This window comes from Dromiciops gliroides, chromosome 5 (assembly GCF_019393635.1).
Source record: "Dromiciops gliroides isolate mDroGli1 chromosome 5, mDroGli1.pri, whole genome shotgun sequence".
NCBI classification, from domain to species: Eukaryota; Metazoa; Chordata; class Mammalia; order Microbiotheria; family Microbiotheriidae; genus Dromiciops; species Dromiciops gliroides.
This window is the reverse complement of record NC_057865.1, coordinates 282,699,678-282,722,969: the sequence shown is the minus strand read 5'-3', so window position 1 is coordinate 282,722,969 and position 23,292 is coordinate 282,699,678. Positions and strand designations below refer to the sequence as shown.

Below are 23,292 nucleotides of genomic sequence, written 5' to 3'. Positions count from 1 at the left end.
TTAGACTAGCAAGTTGTGTCTTTAAAAACCATGGAAAATGCTTTTGCACTTTAGTATAGTGACTTTGGGAAGTGTCCAGTATACTATGATGTTTAAAATCTAGATTGTGTGATCGCCTTAAATAAAAAAACTTCAGTACTAGTCTTTGGGCATTAAGCATTTATTAAAAGCATACAGGTATTCACATGGAGTTCAGAAAGTTAAGAAAAAGAAGGCCTACCTAGTCTGGAGTTCCATCCTTGTCTGGTTCCTCCTCAAGTCCTCCGTCACCAGCCTGCTTTAATCCGGAACTCCCTCACAAACTGGTTGAGGAAGATTTTTATAGGTCTGGAACTGAGGCGGTCCTTACACACTGCTTCAAGCTGATTGGTTGGCATCATCCAAATCCATTGGTTTTGAAGGTGTTCTCAAATTGAATTCACAGTCTAGCTTCTGAGAACAATACCTTCTTAAGGGCTAGCCAGGTGTGATTACAATCCAGTTAACTTGAAGTAGGCTAATCAGCAGTCAATCACTCTCACTTGATTCAATCAGTCTAGATTAATCTCCAGGTGGGTCTTTGAGTATCTGCTAAATCCCATTATTTCATCACAATACAGTAGGTGCTTAATTAATGCTCATTGACTTTCCATGGTCAACAATAGCACGGTAGCATGGTCCTTGGGAAACAGGACCAGGCCAGGAAAGGACCTTTGACGCTAATTGGAATCATTTTACTTTTAGCCTCAGTTTCCGTATGGGTAAAAGGAAGGGGTTGAACTGGATGAGCTCATAGAAACACAGAATTTAGAGAGAGGCAGGGGCCTCGGTGACCATCTACTCCAAACCAAATATGAATGGAATCCCTGTTATAACAGACCTGATAGGGGGTGGTCCGGCCCCTGTTTGGAGGCCTCCAAGAAGGAACCCATCACCTATTGGGCAGCCAGTTCTGTTTTGGAATAGCTTTAAACATTACAAAGTTTTCCCTGATGTCCAACTCAAATTTGCCTCTTTCCAGTTTGTGCCCATTGCTCCTGATTCTATCCTCTGTGGTCAAATGAGCCTAATCCTTCTTTCCCCTGGTCAGTCCTTCAAATACTTGAAAACTGTTATCATGTTCCCCCTGAATCTTCTTTTCCAGCTAAAACATGCCCACTTTCTTGAGTGGTGGTTGTTCAGTTGTTTCTGACTCTTTTTAAATTAAATTAAATTAAATTTATTTATTTTGTTTTTGTATCTGACTCTTTATGACCCTGTTTGGGTTTTTCTAGGCAGAGATAGTAGAGAGGTTTGCCATTTCCTTCTCCAGCTCATTTGACAGATGAGGAAACTGAGGCAAAAAGGGTTAAGTGACTTGCCTAGGGTCACATAGCTAGTGAGTGTGTGAGGCTGGATTTGAACTCAGGAAGACGAGTCTTCCTGCTTTTATTCACTGCATCACCTGGTTACCCCTTGGGGTGATTTGAAAGTGTGCTTAATTTAGTCAGATAACTTGAACTCCGTTCTCAGCTCTACTGCTTTTGTAAGACTGGGCAAGTTGGCGAATGAATGGCAAACATTTATTAAATGCTTACTGCATACCAGATACTGTGCTAAGCCCTGAAGATACAAAAAGCAAATCAAGACAGTCTCTGATCTTTTGGAATTCACATTCTAATTGGGGGATCTCAGTTTCCCACTCTATAAAATGAGAGAGTTGGACTTAATGGCTCTTAAGGTCTCTTTCAGTTCTTAGTTGATGAGGCAGTGATCCTCTCTGGGCCTCAGTTTCCTCCTCTGTAAAATGAGGAGGTTGGACTAGTTTATCTCACAGGTCTCTTCCAACTCTAAATTGATGAACCTTTAATCTGTTCTGGGTCTCAGTTTCCTCCTCTGTAAAATGAGGGGATTGGATGAGCTGAGTTTATAGTCTCTTCCAATTTTGCATCTGAGAGCTCGGCTGAGTCGCAGATGCTCAGCTCTCACCCTGCGTTTCTTAAAGGAGAGGCAGTCCATATGGTTGGATCCTGCAGACCTTTAATCAGGCAACTGTCTTTAGCAGTGGAAAGGTACTTAGGATCCGGGACTGCTCAGCAAGTAATAAAAATACCATCGAGTGGAAAGACTCCAGATGGAAGGAATGTCAGCGTACTAGGATTGGTTTAGAAGATCGCCTCGATAGAAGGGTAAGGCATGAGGAGAATTTGGAGTAGGTGCTTGCCCCTCTCTTTTAACACCAACAAATGAGCATTTTTAGCTCTGGGTTATGTGAAAGTGTAGGAACCGGGCCATGATGAAGTCGCACCATTTTCTTTTTGCTTAAAATAAAAATAAAACCCAGTTTCTCTTGCATTTTGGGTCATTGTGTTAAAAAGAGATTTTTTTTTTTAAAGTGACTACCTTTTTCTTCTGCCTTTAGAAATCACTTCTTTTAGGGCCCTAGATTGATCAATTCAGAAACCGACAAGGAAAGCGGACCTTTTAAGTCTTTCTCCAACTGTCCCTGTTTTCTGGGATCAAAGCATGTATAGATCATATCTATATATCTATATCTACATCTACATTTATATCCATACCCATACCTATACCTCTACTATCTATATGTGTCTTACATATCACATATATGGAATTATTATTATATTATGGGATCAAAGCATATACATATATATGTGTATGATCAAAGCATACATTCATACATATCTATCTATCTGCTTTGATCCTAGAAAACAGGAACATAGATATGTATGTGCATGTATACACACATACATATGTATATGCATGCATGTATTCTTTTTTTCACTGTGAACTTAATAATGATCAATACCATGATTGTACTATACAAGGGAGCTCGGAATGAGAGTTGTGTAAGAAGCGCTGAACTTAAAACCAAAACCAGTAGATTCTATCTTTTGGAAGGTGGTAAAAAAGTCACTCCCCCCCCCCCCTCCCCCCCCCCCCCCCCGTCCCGTCCCGTCCCGTCCCAGCCCCTTGGCCAAAGTTGTTTTTCGTATATGAGAGCCATCTCCTTCTGTTACATAGTGTTTGGGTATTAAGCTCCTGGACAGCAAGGAGGGCATCGTCAGGGGTTGGGTCATTGACTGGTCGAAAGCCATACAATCATAGGGCAAAAGCAAACTTGACAATTCACCCACTGATGAAATCCACAGTTCCTTTGGAGAGGAGCCTGTTGCTGCAGCAACTAGACCTCCAAAGGAAATGAGCAGAATCCTTCCAGTTTCTGTTTGGGAGGGAGAGAGTTTCTCTTTCTAAAGAGTTTTGTGTGTTGCAGCATAGCTTGGCAAATGTCAGTGTGTGCCCAGATCACGCGAGATTCACCAGAGAACCAGAATTGCCCCCATCATTCAAGGCCTAGCTCAAGCATCACTTCTTTTGGGAGCCTTCCATGATTGTTACATTTCTCACAAGGCAGAGGGAGCTCTGTGGGCTGGAGCAGTTCAGGTGGGCTTCCTGGAGGAGGTGGGACTTGCCTTCTTTCATGGATAAGTCCCTCCAGGGACCTGGTCCTCCTGCATTCATCCCAAAATGCTGCTGCCACGAACTCCAAGTGATGAGCTAAGTTTCTGGGCTGGCTTTTACAGCTTCCCCTCTCTCTGGCAATGAACGGACGCCTGTCCTACCCTTTTGGGGGCCTGATTAAATGGTCTAGGCAGGAGACGCAGGTTTTGGCTCTTCAGAAAGGAAACCTTCCCCTCCTTGTGGAATAAAAAATTTTGCCTCGTGACTAGTAACATAAACACACGCTCATCCACTCTTAGAGCCTTATAAATAGTCGGCCGCACACTGATTCAAGGGAAGCAACATTTTTTTTCTTCCAGAAGAGTGGTGAAGTGTCCTTTGATTTATTTCAGCCCAGTTACAATTAAATTCCATTAGTCATTTTTAAAGGGAGCTGGGTGGTGAGGAGGGTAGGGCATCAGGATTGAAGGGAGTTCAAATCCCACCTCAGACACTTGCTGGCTGCGTGACCCTGGGCAAATCACCTAACTCACTTTCCTCATGTGTAAAAAGGGGATAATAATAGCTCCCAGGGTGGTTGTGAGAGAAAATGAAATGTCATTTATAAAGTGCTTTGTCAATGCTGTGTCAATGCTAGCTATGATTATTTTATCTTTGTGCAAAGGAGGCAGGGGATTCTCTTCCTCCCACCCCCATCCCCAATTAATTCTATTTAAGAACCAAGCATGATCAGATTATAGAACTCAGGGACATCAGAAGCCAGATGGTCCAACTTCTTCCTTTACTAAGGAGGGAACTGGGGCTTGGTGACTGGTGTGCCTTGCCTGGAGTCACAGTTAGTAAGTCTCTGAGGCTGGATTTGAACTCAAGTCCCTTGACTCTTGAACCCTTGTTCTTTGAGTTCAGCTTCTGTGACTGTGACCCTCCTCCCTGCTGCCCTGGGTTACTGATGCCATTTCTTAACAATGGAGATGTCAATCCATCCTTCTAGACTCTTCTCCACGTGCCCCTGTCCATTCTAAGTAGATGTTTCGAGACGTTCTAAAAAGCGATGGTTGGCCTTGTCTGCCCCTTCTGTCAGTGCAGGGCCGGAAGGAGGCCAGGCAGCATGGAGGCCCGTCTTGTATTTTCCTTTGTTTCGCTGGTTGTCATGGACAAGGAATTCATCCCCAAGTGGCCAGCCTATTGGAGATGAGCCCCAGTGCTTAGCTAGGCTGGTCCTTGGAAAGCAGACACAGACTGTAGCCAGGAATGTAGGGAAGACTCTTCGTCATGGCTCGACCTGTTGGGTTTCTACTTTTCTGGCATTCGTAGCCTTTGAGAGTTCAGGCCCCTTTCCATGCCAAGTGGCCCTTGTGGAAGAGTCTCTGGGGATGCAAACTTGACCTTGTATGTGGTCCAGGTGCTTGAAAGAGCTGACGGTTTGGTAGGATAAACAAGCCACTTTCAGACACATGATTAGGACCGGACAAAGGGTTGAGGAGGTAATCGTCAATCCTGGCTGAGGTAGGGAGGCAAGCCGACAAAGACAATAATAATAAAGATTGGGGGGGGGGCAGCTAGATGGCGCAGTGGTTAAAGCACCGGCCCTGAATTCAGGAGTACCTGAGTTCAAATCCGGCCTCAGACACTTGACACTTACTAGCTGTGTGACCCTGGGCAAGTCACTTAATCCCCATTGCCTGCAAAAACCCCCCCCCCAAAAAAAAAAAAAATAAAGATTGGGGACAGCTGGGTGGTGCAGTGGATAGAGCACCAGCCCTGGATTCAGGAGGACCTGAGTTCAAATCCGGCCTCAGACACTTAACACTTGCTGGCTTTGTGACCTTGGGCAAGTCACTTAACCCCAATTGCCTCACACACACACACACACACAAATAATAATAATAATAATAAAGATCATGATAAAAATAGCAGATCTTTACAAAGCACCTTAAAATCAGCGAAGCACTCTCCGTGCTATTTCCTTTAGTCTTCACAACAGCCCTTATAAAGGGTAGGGGACTACGAGGATCCTTATTTTGCATGTGGGGAAACTGAGGCAGACAGAGGTTAAGAGTCTTGCCCAGGATCACACACTAGCTAGTGAGTGACTGAGGCAGAACTCACTATTAGGTTTTCTGATTACAAGCCCAGAGATGTTTTCACCATAACCCTTGTCTGTCTCAAGAAAGCTTTCAGATCCACTAGGCAAACCATCACAAGACCTTAGCCTCTGAAGGAAAGAAATATCTTTACTCTAAGGCATCCGAATAGCTGAATGTCTCAACATTAGAAACCAGATTTTAAGACAGATGGGATGCTTTATAAAGTACATTGCAAACCTTACCGTGTTCCAGCAATGACGGGAATGACTGTTGACTTTGATCTCTCTTCTCCCTCCCCACCCCTTTCAGACCTGACACACTCAGGCTAGATTTTGTTATTTTACATTTAGGGTGTTTTGATTTAAAATTCATAGGTCATAGAATCCTGGCTTTTGAGCTGGAAGGTGCCACGGAAGTCATCCCATTTATTCTATTCATTCACTCAATTCAACAGCCATTCATTAAACACCTAACTTGTGCTGTTAGGTGTTGGGGAAAATAAAGAAACTAGGCTTAAAACTGCACTAAGACTTTTGGGATACTGCCTACATCAGTGTAAGGTATTTGGTATTATTATTATTACTGGAAGACTTAAGGAGAGTGGGCCTGTGAATTAAGAAGACCTGGGGGCAGCTAGGTGGCGCACCAGCCCTGGAGTCAGGAGTACCTGAGTTCAAATTCGACTTCAGACACTTAACACTTACTAGCTGTGTGACCCTGGGCAAGTCACTTAACCCCAATTGCCTCACTAAAAAAACAAAACAAAACAAAAAAGACCTGGGTTCAAATTTTACCACTGGCATATTCTGGCTAAGTCAGTGAACCCTTTTTCTTGCCCTGGGTCTCTCTCTAAGACTCAGAAGATGCCACACAGGTGCTGGGGGTGGGGAGTTTCATCCTCTGTCCACTCCCTGCATCCATGCAATCATAGGTGTGGCCAAATGATATTCTTTTTTTGTTTGTTTGTGGGGCAGTGAGGGTTAAGTGACTTGCCCAGGGTCACACAGCTAGTAAGTGCCAAGTGTCTGAGGCTGGATTTGAACTCAGGTCCTCCTGAATCCAGGGCTGGTGCTTTATCCACTGCGCCACCTCACTGCCCCACAATGATATTCTGATTATAAAAGATGCCTTCCTTGGTTATCTCTCCTTATTCACAGCCCTCCCCCAAAGACCTTACCTCACTGTTGTGTGGCCTCTCGGGGGTTGGGGGGTGGGTGGTGGGTGGTGGATGTTAAATGCCTTCAACACCAGCTCTGACTCTGTTCATTCCTCCCTTCCTATTTGACTTTAGGGAGGCCACTTCATCTATTGGGATGTCCCCTTTCTACTTTGTGAATGAGATGATGGGATTAGCTGATCCCAGAGGGAGGGCCTTCCAGGGATGGATCCCAGGTGTGATTGTGTGGCACCTGTGTGGCATCTTCTGAGTCAACTTGCTTAGGGATACTCAGCTAGCAAGTATCTGAGGTTGGATTTGAACTCAAGTGTTCCTGACTCCAGTCCAAGCCCTCTATCTGATGAGCCACCTGGTAACCCTTTGCTGTGTTGAGTTCTAAGGGAGGGGAAGCTGTGTGTATTGACACTGGCCCACCAACCTGTTAGAACCATGCTCCTACTTTTTTTTAAATGTGGAAACCAGACCTCCCTAGGGTATGCCGGTTTAATCATTCTTGCACTAGGAGCCAGAGCTGCATCCAGAGATAGCTCTCCCAGTTTCCAAAGTTTATTGTTAATGGATGTGCATGCAGGCTAAGGTCTCTGGCAGAAGCCTGTGCTTCGGGGTGCGGGGAGGCCAGCAGATGGGGAGCAGCCAGTTTTCTCTGGCTCTTCCTCTCCTTCCTCATTCTCTCTCAATTCATTTTATCAGAGAGGCTTGACTGAGGTTTAGGAGCTAACAGGGAGGACTTCTAGATCCCAAATCAAGGTAGGGGAGACCAAATGATGCATGAAGGGATGTCTACATGTGAATGGAACTTCAGGTTTAAATGCCAATCTCCTGGGCTCTGTTCCTTGTATATGGATTCATGACATCTGTGCTAGGGAGAAGGGGGATCTAGAACAGGATGACCAGCCCTCCCTCCCTTTCTTCCCTCCCTCCTTTTCTTCCCTCCCTCCTTCCCTTCTTTCTTCCTTCCTTCCTTCCCTCCCTCCTTTCTTCCTTCCTTTTCTTCTTCCCTCCCTTCCAGAATGAATACTTCACATTACCCCTGATGTTTCCTAGTTAGATAAGAATGGAAGGAGTGGAAAGAACATACAGTTGAGTCAAAAGACCCAGGTTTGAGTTTTTCCATGACTCTTTACCAGCTGTGTGACCTTGAACAAAGATGCCTGGTCCTCGATTTTCCTCTCTGTAAAATGAAGAGGTTGATCTAGTTGCTTCTGAGGTCCCTTCGGGGGTTCAAAAGAAAAGCCAATCTAGACCTAGGATTTTACTTCTTTCTGAGGCTCAGTTTCCTCAACTGTAAAATGAGGGAATTGGATTTGATATGCTTTAAGGTTCCTTTTAGTGCTAAAGCTTTTGGCTAAGTACATTTCTTTAAATTTAACAAAGTCAGTCAAACTATAGGTACTCTTGGCCTACCTGAGTAAGGAATCTGCTAGTCTGTGGGAAGATGCCTTGACATTATGAATGCTGGATTCTTTCTGGCTTCTCATGGATCCTTGAGCTTCCTGGCAGATTGGTCTCCTCTAGTGTTTTCTAATAAGCTTGCTCCCTGAATTTGGACTTTTCTCCATTATTCTCCTCTCCAGTGTTTGAGAACAAGGATAAGATTGTGATCATCATGGAGTATGCCAGCAAAGGGGAGCTGTATGACTACATCAGTGAGCGGCGGAGGCTCAGCGAGAGGGAGACAAGACACTTCTTTCGGCAAATAATCTCTGCGGTGCACTATTGTCATAAGGTGAGAGGCAGAATTGGCCCTGGGGATTCCTTTCTCTGTTGTGTATATCAATTCAATGTCAATTCAGTTAAAAAAGAAATTGATTGAACCTGTTAGAACAAAAGAACCCATTGACTTAATACAGTAAGGAGCAAGATTTAAAGAACTACAATACTTAGCAACAAGTCACATACCTCTGACTGAAACTGAGCTGGAATCTTTTCTGGAGACAATTTGTTGTAGCAGAACGGGCAACTTTCCAAGAGTGATCAAACTTGGACTTGTGACTTTGTTCTGTAACTATGTGACTCTGGGCTGGTTGCTTACTTACTTTTTGTTTGTTTGTTCCATTTTCCCCTTCTGTAAAATGATGAGGTTAGATTTGCTGATCTCTAAAAATGCCCTTCCAGGATTAAGATTCTATTGCCCTCCCCTTCCACCCCTTATGGAAAAAAGCTTTTTGAGGGGTTCTTGGGAATCATCAAAGCCCAAGTTAAAGAGCCAGTGTCTGAATTCTTTGCTTTTGCATTGGGAAAAATGATGGTACTCCAAAAGTGTCATCACTTTATTGGATCAGGCCAATGGCTGTGTTGGTATTCTCTTCTCCCTTCTCTCTATTCATGTTCTCCTCCAGCTCCTCATGTTGTTATGCTCAGCAGAGTGAGGTGTAGCAAGTGCCTACCACACAGACCCTCCCTGAAAGCTGTCTGGGCCCTGTACGACTTTGAATGATTTAGAGAAAGACTTGGGAGCCCAAACGGACTTGTTCTTTCCTATTGCTAATCTTCATTTGTGTGAGGTTAGAGCTCCCCAGATCTGAGAGGACCTGAGAGGGGGAAATCAGTGCTTTCCTCAGGACTGATGTCAGTGGCAGATACTGTTTGCCGGTGTCTGGGAAGAATATATTGCATTTACACAGTGGAATTACATTCCAAAAAAGAATCCCCCCCACTGTTTTACAGGCATTGGGGGAGAAACAGATTCCAGTCATTCTTCCCTTAACCACACACAGCAAGTGACTAATACGGTTCTTGTCACTAGTCCCTGGGTTGGGAGTGTTATGACCATAAAAACAGCCCCAAAGTGTAGATACAGAGACCACCCCTGCTGGTCCAATTTTTTAATCTGTCCAACATTTCCCTTGGTTCACAGTCTCCCTTCCTTCTTCTCTTTCTTTCTTTCCCTGTCTCTTTCTGGCTCTCTGTTGCTGTCTTATTCTCTCTCCCTGTCTCCTTTCTCTTTGTTTTCCACCGATTCTGTCTCATTCTTTTTGTTTCTGTCTCATTTCTTCTCTCCATCCGGGTATCATGCTGTCTTCTTCTGTCTGTCCCTGTCTCATTTTCTGATTCATTCTCTTTTCCCTAGTCTCTCTGTCTTTTTCTGTCTGTCTCATTCCATTTTTTCCCATCTGTCTTTGCCTTTCATTTACTGCCCCTGTCTTATTCTTTCTGACTCATTATCTTCTTTTCACTCTCTCTCCTCCTCCCTCTCTCTCCCATCCTTCCTTTCTTTCCTCCCTCCCTGTCCCCCTTCTCCCATGTTCCCTCTCTCTCTCTCCCCCATCTCATTCTGTTTCCCTCTGCTGTCTTTGCCTTATTCTCTTTGTCTCATCATTCATTGTCCCCATCCCTCTTTCCTTGTTTCATCTGTCTCCTCCCAACCTTCTTCTCATCCATGTCTCTCATCTTCTTATTTCAGAATGGTGTTGTCCACAGGGACTTGAAGCTGGAGAACATTTTGCTTGATGATAACTGTAATATTAAGGTAAGACTCTGGGGTAATTGATAAATGTATAAGCCTCAGGGATTTCAATGAAGGAGTAGCTTCACTCCATCTCTGCCTTTAACAACTCTTACTTTTTGACTAGTCACCAAGGGGTTAGGGATACCCCTCTTAGAGCCAGCCTTGTCTGTAGGTCTCTGGTTAGCAGAGGTAACCCACAATACATGATGTAGCCTTTGGGGGGTATTTCAATGAAGTAGAGGCTGGACCTGCTCTTGAATAATCTTGTTCATTCTCCAGGTAAAGGGGTCAGTACCTCTATGAATTTGGCTTGAAGGAAAAGTTGGTATTACAGAAAGAACACTAGTTTTAGAGTCAGGACCAGGGTTCAAATCCTACCATGGACAACTCACTTCCCTTCTCTGGGACTTAGTTTGTTCATCTGTAAATGAAAAGGGTTGGACTGGATGGCCTCTAAAATCCCTTTTGGCTGAAAACCCCATATTAGGAGCACCAAAAGCAACTGAGGCCAAGTGGAGTTTGGCATCATTGTAGGGCTGGGAATCATTTTTAAGAAATATTATCTTGGGGCAGCTAGGTGGCACAGTGGATAAAGCACCGGCCCTGCATTCAGGAGGACCTGAGTTCAAATCCAGTCTCAGACACTTGACACTTACTAGCTGTGTGACCCTGGGCAAGTCACTTAATAGCCTCATTGAAAAAAAAAAAAAAGAAAAGAAAAAAGAAACATTATCTTATTGATGCTTTTTTAAAAGCATCACTCTCGCTTCCCAATCAATGACTCTCCTTTCCCCTCTTCCTCCATCCTTGTAACAAAAGAAACATGGGTAAGCTAAACAAATCAACACATCAGCTCCATCTGATAGAAGTATGCTTATAGCCCATGTGTGCCCTACCTCCCACTGAGATAAGACAAAATGTAAACTTCATGAGGGCAGAATCAGTGTCATTTTTTCTTTCCCTTCCCAGAGCCTGGTTGAGGCTTGCTTTACCAGCCATCCTTCTGCAGTCATGATTAGTCACCACATCATTCAGAGTTAGAAATATTTTCTTTGTTGTTTTCCTTTATGTTATTCCAGTCATCATGGAAACTGCCTACCCTTCTTACTTCTCTGTGTATCAGTTTATACAATTCTTCCCAAGTTTCTCTGAAATCTTCACATTCATTATTTTTCACAGCACAGTGAAATTCTTTTTAAGGCCAATTTTTATTTCAACCTTTTGTTTTTACATCACTTATATTTTCCCAACGTGTTCTTCCACATCCTCTCAGAGAGTCATCCCTTATAAGAGAGACTAATAAAGAAAGGGGGGTGGGGGGGAGTAATAATCTAACAAAACTAACCAAGATTGAAAAAGACCCTTATAAGCAGTGTCCCACACCCATAGCTCCCCACCTCTGCAAATGTAACGATTGGAATAACGCCATCTTATCTCCCATTTGTCTGGTTAAACAGACTAAAATCAAAAATAGGATAATTAGGGAGTTTAAAAGGTCCATTCGAAAAAATTTAAAGGAAAACACAGCCAGTACACCAGTACTTAGCAGTTAAAGGGAGAGGGAGGGGAAATTTCTTACCCAACCAGCAGATCAGAAGACTGAGGGTTAGCTTTCCTCTTCGTGGTCAGCCATCTGTTAAGGGCTAAAATTCTAGCTAAACTGTCTAAAATATCCAATGAGTGGTCGCCAATAAATTATAAGCTTTAGCAAGAGTTAGACTTTTAAGCATTTATTAAGGAGAATAAGAATTTGGTAAAGAGAGAGAGAAAGGCCTAGATTCCTATCTATTAAAGGGAGAGCACATTTCTAGCTCCCTTCTCCGCCAGCGTCCAAAGGAAAAAGCGCGAGACTGAGCGCCAGTCTCTTCCTTCCTCCTCCCACTAGTCCGCGTCACTTCCTGACTCCTGAAGAAAAGACTCCTGGTCTTGCCCTCAAAGACCTTCCCTTCATGGGCAGAACTCTTCTACAGTAAGTATCCAGCAGGTGGCGTTATTCCAATCGTTACACAAAGTAAGTGAGAGAGAAGATACCCTTTCATATGCATTCTTTGGAGAAATGCTTGGTCATTATACTTTCCACGTATTTGGTTTTGTTAGTTCTTTTCCTTTACATTATTGTAGTTATCTTGTACCTTGTTTTCCTGGTTCTGCTTCCTTCCCTCTGCATCGGTTCCTATTCCTCTTCCCATGCTTCTCTGTATCCACTACACTGATCATTCTAACAGCACAATAAGATTCTGTTCATGTGCCACAATATGGTTAGCCATTCTCCAGCTGATGGGCATTCGGGTTGTCTCCACGAAAGAGATAGCAAAATAATATCCCATTACATCCACATGCTCTGATTTCTTCAAACATTCCCCAGACAGTGGGTACCCACTTTACTTTCTTTGATTCTTTGCTACTGCAGTAAGTGCAGCTGTAAATATTTTAGAGTCTATGGGACCACTTTGAGAATGCTTCCCTACCCATCTTCTCTTCTGCTTCATTCCCAGCTCTCCGCCAAGCCCCTGATAAAACAAATCATGGAGGCTGCATCAACATTTGCTTGTGGAAAAGAGCAAAGTGTGTTCATTGAAGAGTTTACTTTATAGATAGTATTGTTGCTGGCGGCTGCTGGGGTTAGAAAGAACTCTCTTGGCCCACAGGGTTCAAGTACCTCCTACCGACTGCTCCGAATGTCCTTTTGATCACGTCTAGAAAATAAGCAAATGCAGTTTTAAAATAAACCTAGTGCACCACATGAGCTTGAATATGGAATGGCCTTAGGTCTCCAGGCACTGTCGGGGCTTCCCAATTGGCCATCCATGACGTCAGAGACATGTCAATGATCCCCAGACAAAGCATGGGAAGGGTCTTTTTCTGTCTCCTTTGTTGTTGTTTCTATCCAGGGAACTGAGAGGCCTGGGGAGAAGATTTCCTTTACTCAGATGGAGTTGCTTTGGCCTTCCGGGTTTCTGTTTATAATGCACTGTGACTCCCAGATCCCATGGCTCCCTTCCCTTCGCCCTCAATGAATGAGTGGTCATCTTAGCTCAGTCTTCTCTTCCCACAGTCTAATGGGCAATCCATGGAGGGAAAAGAAAATGTCGGTCAAGGATGACTGCCCATCGAAACAGAGAGGGACAGCATGGGACAATGGAAAACATAATGGATTGGGAATCAGAAAACCCAGGTTCAAATCCCAGCTTTGACACTCCCTATGTGACCTTGGACAAATCACTTAACCTCCTTGGGCCTCAGTTTCCTCTTCTGTATAATGAGTGGTTTATACTCGATGACTTTTAAGGTCCTTTCCCACTTTAAATCTATGATCCAAAAATTGTAAGCAAATGCAAAACACTTGAGTTGGAGTCAGAAGATCGGGGTTCAAGCTGTACCTCTACTTCTTCCTACCTAGTTAGGTGACCTTGGGTAAATCACCATCTCTAAGCTTTTCGTTTCCTAACCTGTAATGGTGATCATGAAGTCCACACTCTCTACTTCATGGGATTGTTGTGAGGTTCAGATGAGATAACAAATTGGGGATAAGTGGGTTTGTATTCCCACTTCGCCAGCTATATCTTCCCCTTCCTCCTCCAACCTTCTCTTGAAACAAAGGGAAAAAAAAAAAGTTAGGCAGAACCAATCAATGTATTTGATAGCATATACAACATACCATACCCATAGTCCCACACCTCTCCAATGAAAGGAGGGAGGTGCATTGCTTCATCTATTCTCCATAATTGAGATCGATCATTGCAATTACATAAAATTCAGTTTTGTTTTATTGGGGTTTTTTTTTTTTGTTTACATTGCCTTATATGTTGTTCTCCTGGTTCTGCTTGTTTTGCCCTGAATTAGTTCAGAGAAGTTTTCCCAGGATTCTCAGAATCCATCATTTTTTAAATGTTGTAGTAACATTCCTTTAATTCATGAATCTTCATTCCAGAACTTAAGGGCACCCACTTTCCTTCCATTTTTTTTTAACTGCCTCCAAAAGAGCTGCTATGAATATTTTCTCAAATATGAGCCTTTCCTTTCTCTTGGTGCCTTCCTATTTTTTTCAATAGGAGGGAGGCAGTTAGGAACATTGCTTCCCTCCCCCATGGCTTTCAAAACAAAAAAAGAACCCTTTTCAAGGCACTGAATGAGCCGGGATCGTGTCTTTTGGTCTGCATGATGTAGTCTCAGTAGAGGTAAGCCAAATAGCTTTCTAGCTAGTCATAAAATTCCCCAGTGGGAAAAGAAGAATGGTTAGAATTCTACCCAGTGATTGTGCGGGTGACAATGGGCCAGAATCTTGGGAGAATGGCTGATTTGCATAAGCTAGAAAGGAAACTATGTCGGGTCAGAGGGTTCAGTGGGAGCTGAGCTGAGCACATCAAGCCTGGGACCATTGTACTTCCTGTTGGGAGTAGCGATTTTTAAATGAAAGTTCTGATGCGCCCAAACTAAAGCTTGTACTTGGAAATTATGGCTCTTTTTTTGGGGGGGGGGGGACATTTGCTAAATTAAAATGAAAGAACAGAAAATGTATCCTTCACCCTGAGCCACCATATTTTTCATTCCATTTATACAGGGGATAACATTAGCATCGTCACCATATTTTTATTTTTATTTTTTTTGTTTTTTTTTAACAAGAAATTTTATTAATGTCTTCTTTTGAAAAAAATCATAGTCATTTTCATATATCCTTCCTTCCTCCCTCAACTCTCCCTAGTAACAAAAGAAAAACAGTTAAGCACAAACAATTAGCATAGTCAATCAATCAACAAATAGTTATTATGTGCCCACAATGTGTCAGGAACCATTAGGCACTGGGGATACAATGCTTACTTCTAACAATCTTACATTCTGATGAAGAATGCTGTGATTGAATCTGACAATAGTTCTGCCTATGCAGCGCCACTCCCTAACCCCCCTCCTCCAGTGATGAGAGGAAAGCATTATCCATTCTACCCCAACCATCGTTGGTTTTTCAGTTATTCAGTTTGCCTTTTGTTTTCATTTAATCAATTAATATTACATTATTATTTTGTATATTCTTCCAGTTCTGCTTATTTCACTCCGTATCAGTTCATGGAAGTCTTCCCACATTTTTCTGAATTCCTTTGCCATTTCTTATTACACAATAATATTCCATTATGTCCATGGTTTTGAGGCAGCATGGTACATTGGAAACACTACTGGCTCTGGAGTCAGAGGATCTGGATTCAAAACCTACCTCTTATCCTACCTGTGTGATGCAAGCAGGGTCCCTCCTAGAAGCTGAGTTTTCTTATCATGAAGAGGTTGGACTAGACCATCTCTGGGGTCTCTATCAGCTCTATAGATATGATCTTGTGCCATGTCCCTGTTGTTCCCCTGGACTCCTCATCCCCAACTGGAATGATAGAATTCAAATCCCAGATCTGGTTCTTGGTGACTCTGGGGAACTTCTTTGAACCTAAGTTTCTTTATCTATAAAAAGAAGGGATTGGGTTTGATGGCTTCTAAGGTCTCTTCCAGTTCTCTGTCTATGCTCCTAAGACCTTGAGGGCCAGAGGGAGCCTTGGGGAAGCTGGGTCTTGCCTCTGGACTCCCCACCCATTGTACCTTCTTAGAGCTCCCTGACTTTTGTTGCATTTCCTCCAGCCTTTGATTGTGTGATCTCTCTGTATTCTCAGCTCCTCCTGACTCAGCCTTTTTGCAGGAAACATTTATAAAAGGCGTTTTCACCCAAACACATGGCCACAAGCTGGCCTGCAGGCCCATGATGTTCAAGTTGGCTTTGCCTTCACATAGTCGGCAGCCTAAACCGGTTTAGAGGAACCGCTTCAACAGATGGCCTCTTAGGCAATCACGGGAGTAACAGCAGTTTCTATTTTGAAGCACACCTCCAACAATACTTTCAGGATTTGGATCCTCTTTTTTCCTTTTATTCTTATGGGGGCCTTAGGCTTCAAAAGCCTGCTCACATCCTGTGGATGCCCAATCTGACCTGAGTCTCTGTGGTCTCCGTGTTTGCAGGGCAGCTTACCCCCCTTCTCTGGCATAGCATGCTTGACAGTCCTCTGCACCCAGCACATCTGGAGCTGGAAATGAGCTCTCTGGCAGTTGCTAGGGGTGTAGATTCTAAAAATAATCACCCCCGTCGGTCGACAGAAAAAAAAAAATGAGAGAAATGCACTTCTTCCTTTGGCTGCATTCCGTACTCTGTGGAAGCTGGCCTCTAAAATAAGAATCCGCCCGGCGTGGTCATTAGCTTCCAATTAATAACGATGGGAGAACGGAATGCTGACAATTCCCATAGCATTTTCCTGCAAAGTGACTTGTAATGAGAACCCAGTTCCAGTGGCCTGGGGCTGGGGACTTCCCTCTAGGAGGGCTGGAAGGCTCTCTTGATGCCAGGTCACTGTGTCCATCGGTGGTAGGGATGGACCCTGTCACTTCCCCTTGCTGCAACGGAAATGCTGTTATTCTGTATAAGAAAGGATGATGAAGGAATTGGCCCCAGAAGCAAAATGAACACCTGCAGGTACTTAAACAGGCAGCTTGGACTTACAAGGTTCAACAAGAAGAAAGGTCATGGACTTGAAGCAGGAAGGGATATGGCTGGGGTCACACAGATAGGAAGCTCCGGAGATAGGATTGTAACTTACGACTTGACCCTCCCGTGACAGTTCTTTCCACTGGACCTCAGCATCACGGGATGTAGACTCAGAGCTCTATTTAGGGCCAATTTCTTTATTTTATGGATGAAAAAACGGGCCTGTCCAGCATCACACAACTGATAAGTCTGCATTAGGATTTGAATCCATATCTTCTGATTTCCAAGTTCAGCAGTGAGACAAGCCCCAGCATCCATTGGAGCTCAGGATTCTGCCTCTGTCAAGGGCCCTGAGAGAAGGCTCATGGCATTTTGGGGAGTTCCCTTTCAGTGACACCATCTTTGATGTCTAGCACTGGACCCCAGGCTTATTGATTATTGTTGATTATTATCTGTCATTCATTTCCTCCACCCCACTTGTTTTGTCCAACTGGATTACTCTTCCTCTGTCTCTCTCGCTTGCATCCTTCAAGGCTGACCCCAAAGTCTATATCCTTTTGAAGACTGTCATGGGGAACATCCTGAATCAGTCCACTCTATTCTCAGACAGTTTTCCAAATTGCTTTTCCCCCCTTTTCTTTTTTTTAAAAAATCTTTTTTATAGTTCTCTTCTTTTTTTTGAATTTTAAAATTAAATTATATTTTAAATTCCCTTTATTTCCCTCCCTCTTTCCCTTACCCAGTGAGCAAAAGTGTAACAAAGATTGTAAAATAAAGGGAGGGATGGTGGGAAGCATTTCATCAAAATCACCCAATACATCAACTGTGTCCAACAGTATTTGCAATATTCCACATCCATAGGCCCCCTACCTCTTTGAAGACAGGTGGAGAGGTACATTTCTCATCTGTTCTGTAAAGCCAAGATTGGCCAGCTCATTTTACAGAGTTGGTTAAGTGACTTGACTTATCCAAGGTCATACGTAAGCTTCCCTCGTTACTCTGTTTAGTCTTTGTCTTGACTCAGAGTAACTGACCCTGAAGCCCATTCTCAGAGCTGAGCTGTCCAGCTTGATTCTAGTCATGGTGAAAAGCTGGGCTAAAGATGGCCACACTTTGTGGTGAGGCTGCCTGGGGGACTGTCTGCTTGGTGGTGGTCTCTGGGAAGCTGCTTCTGGGACATGTTGGGAGTCATGAGCCCACCCTCCAGATACAGCATTTCTGTTGGAACAAGTACAGGCAACTAGCTGGATCTTTGCTGGACTTTGAGTTGGGAAGAGCTGAGTTCAAATCTTTCCTATGATACCTACTAGCCGTGTGACCCTAAACAAGTCACTTCATTTCTTAATAACTCTCTAAGACCAAAAGTTTGTAGTAGGCACTAATAATGATGATAAAAATATGAGTCATTACTTGTCAGTATATTCAGTAGACCCTGAACAGCCTCATGATCTCGTCTCTGAACAACCAAAAAAGTCCTTTTTTCGGGGGGGAGGGCATTTTCACATCCTGGTCACTTTATCTTCTGAACCACATTATCTTTTTTTTTTTTTTTTTTTTTGTGTTTTTTTTTTTTTTTTGCGGGGCAGTGGGGGTTAAGTGACTTGCCCACGGTCACACAGCTAGTAAGTGTCAAGTGTCTGAGGCCGGATTTGAACTCAGGAACTCCTGAATCCAGGGCCGGTGCTTTATCCACTGCGCCACCTAGCCGCCCCCCACATTATCTTTTTTTAACCACATTATCTATTACTTCCTTCCACACTTCAGTCCATCAACCCTGGCCTTCTTGCTGTTCCTCACACACATCACACCTCTCCCATCTCTTTATCTTTGCATTGGCTGTGCCCCCTGCCTGGTCCTCACTCTCTCCTCACCTGTCTCTTAGAATTCCTGGCTTCCTTTTAGACTCAGCTCAACACCCACCTTCTTCAGAAGGTCCTAACTGATTTCCTCAGCTGTCTTATCAGCTAAGTTTCCTTTGTATCTCTCCTTTATGTATCTTCTGTGTTCAGTCACTTTTCAGTTATGTCTGACTCTTCATGGCCCCATTTGAGGTTTTCTTGGAAGAGATACTGGAGGGCTTTGCCATTTCCTTCTCTAGCTCATTTTACAGATGAGGAAACTGAGGCCAGAAGGTCAAATGACTTGCCCAGGGTCACACAGCTATTGTCTGAGACCAGATTTGAACTCGGGTCTTCCTGACTCCAGGGCTGGTGTTCTATCTACTACTCAACTGCTCATGTATCTTCTATATAACTAATTATTTCACATGTTGTTCTCCCAGTAGAATGTGAACATTTGTTTTGCTTGGAACCACACATATCTGATATGAGGGGTTTATTATTCTTTCTTTCCTTCCCCCCCCCCCCCCAGGAAGGGAGAGTTGGAGAAGGAGTAGGTTACTAAAATGGAAAAAAAAAAAAAGAGGATCATCGAAGTATTTAAAAAATGAAAAGAGCAGAATGAAGATTTGTTGCAAACAGACTAGAGTGCTCTGGCCGCTTCAGGCCAATTGGGTCATGTGCTCAAAGACAAAAGTAACACCCATTTGTGGCTTCATATGGAAATGCTCATGTTGTTGGGTGTGGGTTAAGGTCCGAATTTAAAAGTGGGGGGGGGGGGGGGAGGATGCAAACTCCTTAAGGGCAGGGCCTAATTTTGCTTTTTCTTTGTGATCTCAGCACTCTGCATAGTTCCTGGCACACTGAAAAGGCTTAATGAATGCTTGCTAGAGGGTAAAGGGAGTTAATTCCATTCCAAGAACTGTTAGATTAAGTTAAGGATTTGGAATATGATGGAGGGTTTACAAAAAAATAATTTGATGCTTTTCAAATTACTCTGCACCAACAAGCTATCTAATTATTCCTTTAAAATAGATATGATGATATTGTGCCCATTTATAGATGGGGAAAGTGAGGCTTAGATCTGCATGGGCTGATGAGACCACACATACTCGCTAGGTGCTAGGTGCTGGCGGTGGGAGGGAGGGATATGCAGGGATAAGGTTCCATCCCTGCCCTCAAAGAGTGGATGGTCTAGTTGGGATGGTAAGATATGACTATAGTACAAATCAGTCCTGGACCAAGAACAACCACATAGGTTTTATTTCCTAGTGGAGAGGAAAGGGAAGGCTTCATGGAGAAGGTGGATTATGAATCAGGACTATTTTCAGTCATTTTTCAGTCGTGTCCTACTCTCTGTGACCCCATTTGGGGTTTTCTTGGCAAAGATACAGGAGTGGTTTGCCATTTACAGATGAGGAAACTGAGGCAAACAGGGTGAAGTGACTTGCCCAGGGCTAGTAATTGTCTGAGACCAGATTTGAACTCAGGATGATGAGTCTTTCTGTTCTGGTTTTGGTTTTGGTTTGTGGGGCAATGAGGGTTAAGTGACTTGCCCAGGGTCACACAGCTAATAAGTGTCAAGTGTCTGAGGCTGGATTTGAACTCAGGTCCTCCTGAATCCAGGGCTGGTGCTTTATCCACTGTGCCACCCAGCTGCCCTGTCTAGTTTATATAGTAGGTGTTTAATAAATGCTTGTTAATTAATTGTTTGAAAGCAGATCTATAATAAATATTTGAATGAATGGTTGGATACCCTCCCTCATAAACAGGAATGATTCTTCCTATTATTGCTGCCTGGAGTTAACATCCAGGTTTTTCAACTCCTTAGAAAGAGGCAAGATTTGTTTTTTCTTGTTTTGTTTCAGTTTTTTGGAATTCATACATTTTCACGGAAGTGCCCAGCACATGAAGTCATCTTGATTTCTATTAATCTTGTGTCAGGGCCTCTGACAGCTTTAATGAGGGAAGTGGATAAACATCAGTCTGTGAGGATGGGAGTTGGCCCCAATGTAAATATTCTCAGCCCGAGCCATAGAGAAAACTAGACTGCCCTGCCTTGGCCGATATTGGTGTGTGAAAGAGGTTGGCTGGGTGTATGCACATGTGTACGTGCGCTGGCGTACCTGTGTGTGTGACTGTGTGTGTGTGTGTGACTGTGTGTGTGTGACTGTGTGTGTGTGCGTGAAACTCACACTGTGACAGTATGAGACAGTGTGTGTGTGTGTGTATGAGAGAGAGAGAGAGAGAGAGAGAGAGAGAGAGAGAGAGAGAGAGAGAGAGAGAGAGAGATCCAGTGCCCATACCCACAGATGGCAGGGAGGGATTGTGCTGTCTCGAGGACTTTGGTGACACAGCCTCAGCTATGGGCTTAGCAGCTTCCTAGAGATGGGTGTTTGAATGACCCCTGGAGGGTTCTCCCCTGAGCTAGCTCCATTGGCCCTGTGATTGACAGGGCACACTTCATGGGCCTTCAGACCAGCTTTCTACCAGCTCTGCAGGGGGGGGGGTTGATAAGAAAGTGGAATTTCAGTAATTAAGTGCAATCCGAGCTCAGTGAATGGCTTTCTCTGAGACCCATCCTGCCCCAGCTGCTTTCAATGACATTCCATTCATTCAATTGAAATTTCTTTTTCTTTCCTTTTTTTTTTTTTTAAACAAAATAGGCTCATTCTGGTGTCTGCCTTTGCAAGCAAGCAAGCATCTGCTGTGTCCCGGTTGGGGCTCTGAACTAGTAGCAATGAGCAATGGAGATTTCTCAGCCAAAGCTCCTCCCCAGCAGAGAGAAAGGGAATTGCATGGGGGAGAGGAGAGGGAAGAGGAAAACAGGGAACGACAAGGGGACAAGGGGAGGTTAGGTGATGTAGTGGTTGGAATGTCAGGCCTGGAATCAGGAAGACTCATCTTCCTGAGTTCAAATCCAACCTCAGACACTTCCTAGCTGTGTCACCCTGGGCAAATCACTTATCCCTGTTTGCCTCAGTTTCCTCATCTGTAAAATGAGCAGGAGAAGGGAATGGTGAACTACTCCAGTATCTTTGCCAAGAAAACCCCAAATGGGGTCATGAAGAGTCAGACATGACTGAAAAATGACTGAACAACTGCAATGTGCCAGATGCTATGCTAGGCACTTTACAAGTACTGTCTCATTTGATCCTCACAATAACCCTGGGAGGGAGGTGTAATCATTATCCTCATTTTACAGATGGGAAAACTGAAACAGACAGGTTAAGTGACTTGACTAGGGTCACAGAGCTAGATTTGAACTCAGGTCTTCCTGACTCCAGACCCTATGCCCATTGGCTATGGGGCCACCTAACTTTTGTGTGTGTGTATGTGGGGGCAATGGGGGTTAAGTGACTTGCCCAGGGTCATACAGCTAGTAAGTGTCAAGTGTCTGAGGCCGGCTTTTAACTCAGGTACTCCTGAATCCAGGGCTGCTGCTTTATCCACTGTGCCACCTAGCCACCCCTGGGGGCCACCTAACTTTGACCTTTGACTAGTAGTGTCTTCCTAATCTTCAGGTTCCTCACCATTCTCTTTCTTCAGTGATTTCATTGATGCCTTCTTCATCAAGGCCAAGAACCTTAATCTGGCATTCAAGGTCCTCTATCATCTGGCTTCATTTTCCTCAGTTTCCTCTTCTGTAAAAGGAAGGAGTTGAGTTAGACAACCCCTGAGGTCCCTTTTAGCCCAACATCTATGATTCTATACGCGGAAACCCTTAGCACTTAATAGGAGAGGGCTAGGGACAGGACGTGTGATTTCACTGGTATACTGTTCAGATTGGCACTGTAAGGGGCTAAAATTCTAGCTATGATGTCTAAAATCTAATGAGTGGTCACCTTAAATTAGAAGCTTTAGCTCCAGTCTTCGGGCATTAAGCATTTAAGGGCTAGCCAGGTGTAGTTACAATCTAATTAAGTTGAAGTAGGCTAATCAGCAAAGTCAATCACTCTCACTTAATTCAATCAGTTTGGATTAATCTCCAGGTGAGACTTTGAGTAGCTGCCAAATCCCGTTATTTTCTCACAGCACCTTGCCTGCCTTGTTTGTTCAGGGTCCCATAACTAGTCTCCATGTAAAGCTTTGAATCTGGGTCTTCATGGCCTTGAAGCTAGCTCTGTATCTATCCACTAGGCCGTACGGCCTCAATGCCTCAATAACAATCACAAATTCATGATACTCCCTACATGACCTTGGGTAAGTCATTTGATCTCTGTGGGCCTCAGTTGGGTCATCTGTAAAATGTGAGGATTGGGCCCGATGCCTTCTTCCCCTCCAGCTCTGATCCGGCATCTTCTGATGCTCCGGATTTCATCCCTGGATTATTGCTAACTAACATTCTGCCTGAAGTATAAGACTGTCATCCAGACTGTAGGGTCCCAAGAGAGGGGCCTCCCTGTTGATACTCAGCATGATTCAGTCTGTCTCAGATAATGCGTGGTCAAGCTTGGCTACCATGAAGAACGTCTCTGATTTCAAGCCTCACCATTTCCATTGTTTTTTAATTTTGCCGTTACAAAGCAGCTCAGACTGAACAGAAAAGTTTCAAAATACAAAAGCTGCTTCTTAGAGAACACAGCCCGGCAGATGGTCCCCGGGTCAGCTGAACAGAGAGGGGATGGGGTGCGGGGGGAGGGATGAGAAGGGGAGCCAATATGGCTGGTGGGTCTCTGAGAGACGAAGAGATCCTTGGGCAGGTATAAAAAAAACAACACTACCTTTTTTTTTTTTTTTTTTGGTGAGGCAATTGGAGTTAAGTGGCTTGCCCAGTGTCACACAGCTAGTGT

General features: G+C 43.9%; 1 protein-coding gene across 2 annotated transcripts in view; it reads left to right on the top strand.

The window, feature by feature from the left end:
- The window catches only part of NUAK1 (NUAK family kinase 1), a 67,519-nt gene that overhangs the window by 36,310 nt on the left and 7,917 nt on the right, over window positions 1-23,292 (top strand). For both annotated transcript variants that reach the window (XM_043967265.1, XM_043967266.1), the window contains exons 3-4: window positions 8,277-8,428; window positions 10,106-10,171. In XM_043967265.1, coding sequence (XP_043823200.1) covers window positions 8,277-8,428; window positions 10,106-10,171 — 218 coding nt within the window. The remainder of the gene's footprint in view (window positions 1-8,276; window positions 8,429-10,105; window positions 10,172-23,292) is intronic.